General features: G+C 33.5%; 1 protein-coding gene across 1 annotated transcript in view; it reads left to right on the forward strand.

The window, feature by feature from the left end:
- Positions 1-1,580: 1,580 nt before the first annotated feature.
- Positions 1,581-8,563, forward strand: part of LOC122043619 — an 84,836-nt gene continuing 77,853 nt past the window's right edge. Inside the window, exon 1 of the mRNA XM_042604227.1 lies at positions 1,581-1,853. Coding sequence (XP_042460161.1) covers positions 1,581-1,853 — 273 coding nt within the window. The remainder of the gene's footprint in view (positions 1,854-8,563) is intronic.

Raw genomic sequence — 8,563 nt, forward strand, 5'->3', positions numbered from 1 at the left:
CCCTTATATAGTTATTAAGAATCTTGTAGTTCAGCTGGTTTGGGCTGGTTTTGCTTAAAGCCCAGCTCATGGGTTCGAATCCCAGCCGCGCACTTTTATTCCCCTTTTATTCAAAACGCTCTAACTATAGCTTAAATATATTCCACCTCCTATGTAATTAACAAAGCTTTCGTAGACCGGTTGGTTGGCTGCGCTTTGACTAAGTCAGGGCTCGCGGATTCGAGTCTCGGCTGCCACTATTTTCCTTCCTATTTATTCTTATTCCTAACTACTACTTATATACTTATTGCTCCATATATAATTAACAAAAACTCGCTGGCTCAGCTGGTTAGGTCGGTTTTGCTTGGGTCAGTCCAACCCGAGGTCGTGGGTTCAAATCTCACCTTCAACGTTTTTTTTTTTAAACTTCTTTCTTTTTGTAACCCTACTAAACGATCTCCAAAAATTACGTAAAAATACTCTAAAAATTTCTAAAAATCTCTAGAATATTTTAAAAGTATTTCCAAATATTTTTATGGACTTTTAGAACTTGAAATAATAAAAATTGGGTCGTTACAAAATGAATAGCTAAATAAAATCCCTAATACTAAATTAGGGCAAAACCCTAACCAAACACAATCACAACCTACCTAATTAATCTAACAGTCAATTAGGGTTAGTTACCTAATCCCTAATCACCATTAGATTAGAAATCCAAACTTAGATTAAATCCAATAGTTGACTAGGGTTAATTGTCTTAACCCTAATCATTCCATTAGTTTAATCTAAGAAAATATATCTAATCACAATCAACTAACCATCTAGTAATCACGTAATCCAAATCATACCTAAATATACACATAACTAATTATAACCTTCAATCTAAAACATGTTCTACTACATGTTCCAAACTAAACTCAATTCAATCATAACCCTAATTCAAATCTACACATGTATAACCATCTAAAATAATCAAATCCAACCATGATCTACATCTAACATCAAAAACCTACATACAACTAATCATGTATCAACATCACTACACCATACCTCAATTCTCAAAACTCTGCTCTTAATCCGCAGCCAAAGAGGTGCTACTGGAAGAAGTGATGTCGGTTAGGGAAAGCTGCCGAATACCACCTCAATGATCACAATTCCAGCCTCACAACAATAAAACCTCACTACTAAAGTCCTTCCCACTGATCGGATGAAGATAACATGTCAGGTAATCAAGAAATTAATCACCACAGAATAGAACAAAACCTCACCTCTTAAAATTCTTCCCCTCTATTCGGATTAGGCTAACATCTCGGGTGATCAAGGAAAAGAGGAATCGATCACACCATATCTCAACAATCAACAGAACTCGATCATTACCTCCAAGATCGCAGCTAGGGCACATCCGGTATCTCAGGCCTTGGATGGCGACAGTCGAGTATAACCGGCATCCATGAAACCGAGAAGAAGAAGGAAAGAAAGATCAGAAGAGGATGTCGCAAGATCTGGGTGAAGCTATCTCCTCACCTCTGTGCTCCGAGACCTGATCTGCGCCGATGATCGGGTGGTGGCAGTGAGGCGAAGTTGTGAAGAGTCTCGATGCGATGTCAATCGGAATGATCCGGCTCCTCGTTCGATCTCCGGAAAACTTCGGGTGTCTACAGCCCGAAGGAGAAGGATGCCGACCAGATCTGAGCTCAGACGACGTGAGATCGGGGAACGAAAGGCTCGGGGAAGACCTGAGAACAGGAGATCAAGAGGATCCGCCTCCTTGTTCGACCTCTGGCAAGGTTCCGGCGACTTCCTCCTCAGGCGGTGAAGACGATTACAAGCCCCATCGACGTCGAGTTGTTTGTGAGGAACAGAGAGAGGAAAAGGTCAGGGAAGAGAGTTGGGGAAGGAGAGGAAATAGAATCGGGTTTGGCGTTTTGGGGGAGAAGGAATAAAAGAAAAGGAATATATAATTAAAATTTTCCTCACTTAAACGAGTATCCCAAACAGGATTTATCTTAACCCGAAATTGATCCCCTCAAAACCCGTCGTACGAGCTCCGAAAAATTCCCAAAAAATTTCTAAAAATTCCAGAAAAATTTTATAAGGCTATTTCTCAAATAACCCTATTAATTAAATTTTCCGATATCTCACATTCTCCCCTACTAATAAAAATTTGGTCCCCAAATTTTGCTATAACCAACAGCAAACACTATAATATAACCAAACAGTATAAATGCTGAAAGAAATTCTAACCCACATACCTCAAGTAAACATATGAGGGTATCGAGCTCGGATCGTATCCTCCATCTCCCAAGTAGCCTCCTCGTCAGAATGATACTGCCATCCGACTTTAACTAGTCAAACCGTCTTGTTCCGCAGCTGACGCTCTCTATGGTCCAGAATCCGTACCGGAACCTCCTCGTACATCAGGCTGAATAGGAACTGATATATCTGACAGAATATGTGCTGGATCGGATACGTATCTCCTCAGCATAGATACATGGAATACATCGTGAATGCCATCTAGAGATGGTGGTAGCGCCAAATGGTAAGCTACTACTCCAAGCCTCTCCAAGATCTGGAATGCCCCAATATATCGTGGAGCTAGCTTACCTCGAAGACCAAATCTCTTCACCCCTTTCGTGGGTGAAACTCTTAGAAATTCATGATCACCAATGGAGAACTCCAGGGGTCTTCGTCGTCGATCAACATAACTATTCTGACGGTCCTAAGCCTTTGACATCCTCCATTTGATAGTATGAACCAACTCCGCCTCATGCTAAGCTCTCTGAGGTCCTAACAACTGGGCCTCCCCAACCTCCTCCCAGAGGATGGGTGTCCGACAAGGTCTACCATACAACGCCTCAAACGGTGCCATCTGGATAGCCGAATGATAGCTGTTGTTGTAGGCGAACTCTACCAAAGGCAGGTGGTCCTCCCAGCTACCTCCGAAATCCATGACACAAGACCTCAGCAAGTCCTCTAAAGTCTGAATAGTCCGCTCTGACTGCCCATCTGAGCTCAGACGACGTGAGATCGGTGAAGGAAAGGCTCGGGGAAGACCTGAGAACAGGAGATCAGGAGGATCCGCCTCCTTGTTCGACCTCTGGCAAGGTTCCGGCGACTTCCTCCTCGGGCGGTGAAGACGATTGGAAGCCCCGTCGGCGTCGAGTTGTTTGCGAGGAACAGAGAGAGGAAAGGGTCGGGGAAGAGAGTCGGGGAAGGAGAGGAAATAGAATCGGGTTCGGCGTTTTGGGGGAGAAGGAATATATAATTAAAACTTTTCCTCACTTAAACGGGTATCCCAAACAGGCTTTATCTTAACCCGAAATTGATCCCCTCAAAACCCGTCGTACGAGCTCCGAAAAATTCCCAGAAAATTTTTAAAAATTCTAGAAAAATTTTATAAGACTATTTCTAAAATAACCCAATTAATTAAATTTTCCGATATCTCACAGCGCGCCTCAGACTCGGTCGGAGGCGCCTTAGTGGATTTAGGCAGGAATTTTCCCGCCGATCCTGGAGGGCACCTCTGCCATAGCAGAGGCGCCTTAGTTCGACGCCCTTAGAATTTTTTTTAAAATAAGTTTTTTTAAAAATATTTTTAAATAAGTTTTTAAACCATTTTTAAATAAGTTTTTAAAACATTTTTAAATAAGTTTTTTAAACCTTTTTTTAAATAAGTTTTTAAAAGATTTTTAAATAAGTTTTTTAAAAACATTTTTAAATAAGTTTTTTAAAATATTTTTAAATAAGTTTTTTAAAATAATTTTAAATAAGTTTTTAAAACATTTTTAAATATGTTTTTAAAAGATTTTAAATAAGTTTTTTTAAAAAACATTTTTAAATAAGTTTCTAAAAGATTTTTCAATAAGTTTCTAAAACATTTTAAAATAAGTTTTTTTAAAAGATATTTAAATAAGTTTTTAAAACATTTTTAAATAAGTTTTTTAAAAGATTTTAAATAATTTTTTTTTAAACATTTTTTAAATAAGTTTTTTTAAAACATTTTTAAACAAGTTTTTTTAAAACATTTTTAAATAAGTTTTTTTTTTAAAAAAATATTTTTAAATAAATTTTTAAAACATTTTTAAATAAGTTTTTTTTAAAAAAAATATTTTTAAATAAATTTTTAAAACATTTCTAAATAAAATTTTCAAATATTTTAAAATAATTTTTTAAAACACTTTTAAATAAGTTTTTAAAAATATTTTAAAAAAATTTTTTAAAACATTTTTTAAATAAGTTTTTAAAATATTTTTAAATAAGTTTTTTAAAACATTTATAAATAAGTTTTTTTAAAAGATTTTAAAATAAGTTTTTAAAACCTTTTTAAATAAGTTTTTAAACATTTTTAAATAGGTTTTTTAAAAGATTTAAATAAGTTTTTTAAAAGATTTTAAATAAGTTTTTTTTAAAAAACATTTTTAAATAAGTTTTTAAAAATATTTTTAAATAAGTTTTAAAATATTTTTAAATAAGTTTTTAAGACATTTTTAAATAAGTTTTTTTTTTAAAAAAAATATTTTTAAATAAGTTTTAAAATATTTTTAAATAAGTTTTTAAAACATTTTTGAATAAGTTTTTTTTTTTAAAAAAAGGGTTTTTAAATAAGTTTTTAAAACATTCTTAAATAAGCTTTTAAAATATTTTTAAATAAGTTTTTAAAAAAATTTTAAATAAGTTATTAAAACATTTTTAAATAAGATTTTTAAAAATTTTTAAATAAGATTTTAAAACAATTTTAAATAAGTTTTTTAAAAGATTTTAAATAATTTTTTTAATCATTTTTTAAATAAGTTATTAAAAAATTTTAAATAAGTTTTTAAAACATTTTTAAATAAGTTTTTTAAAAGATTTTAAATAAGTTTTTTTTTAAACATTTTTAAATAAGTTTTTAAAAATTTTTCAAATAAGTTTTTTTTTAAACATTTTTTAAATAAGTTTTTAAAACATTTTTAAATAAGTTTTTAAAACATTTTAAAATAAGTTTTTAAAATATTTTTAAATTTGTTTTTAAAACATTTTTAAATAAGTTTTTAAAGATATTTTTAAATAAGTTTTTATAACATTTTTAAAAATGTGTTTTAAAATATTTTTAAATAAGTTTTTTTAAAAGATTTTTAAATAAGTTTGTAAAACGTTTTTAAATAAGTTTTTTAAAAGATTTTAAATAAGTTTTTTATTAAAACATTTTTTAAAACATTTTTAAATATGTTTTTTAAAATATTTTTAAATAAGTTTTTAAAACATTTTTAAATAAGTTTTTTAAAAGATTTTAAATAAGTTTTTTTTAAACAATTTTTAAATAAGTTTTTAAAATATTTTTAAATAAGTTTTTGAAACATTTTTAAATAAGTTTTCAAACATTTTTAAATAAGTTTTAAAAACATTTTTAAATAAGGTTTTAAACCATTTTTAAATACTTTTTTAAAAAACTTTTAAATAAGTTTTTAAAACATTTTTAAACAACTTTTTTAAAAGATTTTAAATAAGTTTTTTTAAAAACATTTTTTAAATTAGTTTTTAAAACATTTTTAAATAAGTTTTTAAAACATTTTAAAATAAGTTTTAAAAATATTTTTAAATAATTTTTTAAAATATTTTTAAATAAGTTCAGCCTAGATCCAAATTTGAAATTTATTAAATAAGTTTAAATTGATTAATTAAGTTAAATTGATTAATTAAGTTTAAATTGTTTAATTAAGTTAAATTGATTAGATAATTAGATTAAATAAGTTAAATTGATTAATTCAGTTAAGTTGATTAAATAATTAGGTTAATTAAGTTAAATTGATTAATTAGAACTAAGTTTAATCTAAATCCATCTCCTCGATTTTGAGTTATCAATCAGGGAACCTTAAGTAGTTTTGTGAGATGGTTATTTTTTATTTAGATTATTTATAAGGATTAATTTACATTTGAGTTAAACTTAGGTTTTCCAATTTGTCAATTAAGTATGTATTTCAATGATTGGTTCCCAGATCGTGGTGAGGCCCTAGGTCTTCTTAGGTATGAGATCATCCACCACTTCCTAAACAGAACCGCTCAAAGAAATATCATATTTAATTTTATTTTTGAAATCCCTAGGTTTAACTGAAAAAGTGTAAATTATGCCTAGGTCCTTAATCTATCTTAATCTAACCATGCATATTAACAGGAAAGTAAATAAACAATCATCAAACAATTCTATTTATTTATTAAGATAGTTTTTCAATTGGCTCCCCCTGGATCATAGCCTCGATATGGTTTATCAAGGTAATGTACTTGATCCTTGGGGACCCAATATTGACCAAGTCTAACTTGATTGACCAAGTTGGACTTAGGTACCCATGCTTGGACTATCTTACTATTCGGTCTGTTAATAAGCGATAAATAAGACCGATATTTCTTTTTAGCTTTAAATCCAATTCTGGATCGATTGTATACGACTTTCTGTTTTCCAAGAATCAAGTCAAGATTCTTAGAACCCAGTGTGAACAGTTCCAATGTAGTCTTCAAATCCTTAACTTGACTTTCTATGATGGAATTCTCTTCCCCAAGTTTTTGGACTTGAGTTGAGGTTCCAGTCTGAACTGGGTCAGCCAAAGATTCGGTATTAGTCGCTTCTTTAAAGGATGTTACTTCCTTTAGAAGCTACTTGATCCGAACATTAGACTTAGCTAATTTATGCATTAAGTAATTAATTAAATTGTATAACCGACTTGTACTTAAAGTGGGGCTTGGCCCTTCAGAAATGGATACGGATTCGTGGCTTCTCTCGGACTCAACTTCCGACTCGTCCTCGCTTCTTGATTCATTGATGTAGTCTCGGGCCGTCATTGCGAGAAAACTCGTATGCTCGATTTCTTCGTCGTCGGACTCCTCTGAGGACGACTCGTCCCAGGTAGCCTTCAGGGCCTTCTTCTTCCTTGGTTTCTTCGGATTACTGTGGTTCAGGCAGTTCGCCTTAATGTGTGCTTTCTAATTGCATCCGTAGAATATCACCTCGAACTTTACCTTTGGTTGGGCTTCCTTAGACTGAATGACCTTTCTGACATCCTTTTTGTTGAAGCCCTTCTTCTTTTTGTAGAGCTTCTTCACCAGGTTGACAAGCTCAGTCGTGAGTTTATTATCGTCGTCGTCTGAATCTGGTTCTTCTTCTGATTCTGGTTCAGTTTTTCACCTTGGTTTTGACTCACGTGATCTGCTAATACCTGCAACCAAAGCTATACCCTTTTCGACCGGGCGTGCATTAATCTGCTCATGCAACTCGAATTCAGAGAATAACTCATCTAATTTCATAGAAGAAAGGTCCTTAGAAAACTTGTAAGCATCTACCATGGATGCCCACAAGGTGTTCCTTGGAAAGGCATTCAGAGAGTACCTGATTATGTCGCGGTTCTCCACTTTTTGTTTGATCGCATGAAGCCCGTTGAGGAGATCTTGGATCCGGGCATGGAGCTGGCTAGCCGTCTCACCTTCCTGCAGTTTTATATTGTACAATTTATTGAGAATTAAATCTCTTTTGCTTACCTTGGTGTCGATGTCACGCCCCAGAGGAGTCCCTGTCCGAGAAAATTTCGGTAGCATCTCCCCTGTACGGTGGACAATCTGAAACTTTTCTACATCTCACAAATACCTCAGCCACAGGCGGCTGGAATAATAACAACAAAATAAAACATCACCACGCAGTTATATATGATCAAACAAAGTAGTAATACTCTGATTCGAAAACCACCCTACTCAACTACACTCGTAAAGCTCAAAACCGACGAACTCACCTCTTCTGCCGTCCAGGCAGGCATGTAGTAGAATAAAAACAAAATCCAAATCCATCGATATAATAAAATCTATACCATGTCCATAAGTAAATAAATCCAGAACATAACAAGTTCAAACAGTCTAGAACAGAAAAGGAACCAAACGAAAACCAATCACATCCCCGAGGTCTGCAAGGACCAGCAACTGGAACTCTCTCCTGACAGCATCAACCTGAAAATATCAACAATAGAGGCGGGGTGAGTCCAACACTCAGCAGGTACAATTGATATGCAAAGTAAAGAAATAACACCTAGCACTAATCATGCGTACAGTCTCCTGATAAAAGAAAGATAAAAATATGCATCTGAAGTAAACAGGAGAGAAACTGTACTAACCAGGACCTGAGTATAAGGACAAACAGTCCGAGTGGTATAGGAATCCTGTATGCATGTCAAACATAGGTATCCAAACAATATGCAGCATATAAATGCAGCAAGCACAAACACAAGCAATAAATGCATCATGCATATGATGCCAATGATGCGTCCTGGTCACCCTTGACGCCAGTCGATCATCTCATACAAAAGTGAGGCCGAGTGGGTAGGGCTGTGACAACCGTGCACTGTCGTCACTACTCCCGATGAGTGACCGAGTGGACGGGATCTTGTCGAGTACACCTATCCTCCTACCCCAAATCATAAATGGGTGAGCGAATGCTCTCATCTCCGGTACTCAAAGACGGGAGGAATCCTCCGGATAACACGTCATGTCACACTACCCATGAGCGGACCAGCGGTGCCTAACAGCAACACACTCTGCCTGAATCGACCACTAACCCATGAGTGGTGGT

Source organism: Zingiber officinale, chromosome 2A (genome assembly GCF_018446385.1).
Source record: "Zingiber officinale cultivar Zhangliang chromosome 2A, Zo_v1.1, whole genome shotgun sequence".
In the NCBI taxonomy this organism is placed as follows: domain Eukaryota; kingdom Viridiplantae; phylum Streptophyta; class Magnoliopsida; order Zingiberales; family Zingiberaceae; genus Zingiber; species Zingiber officinale.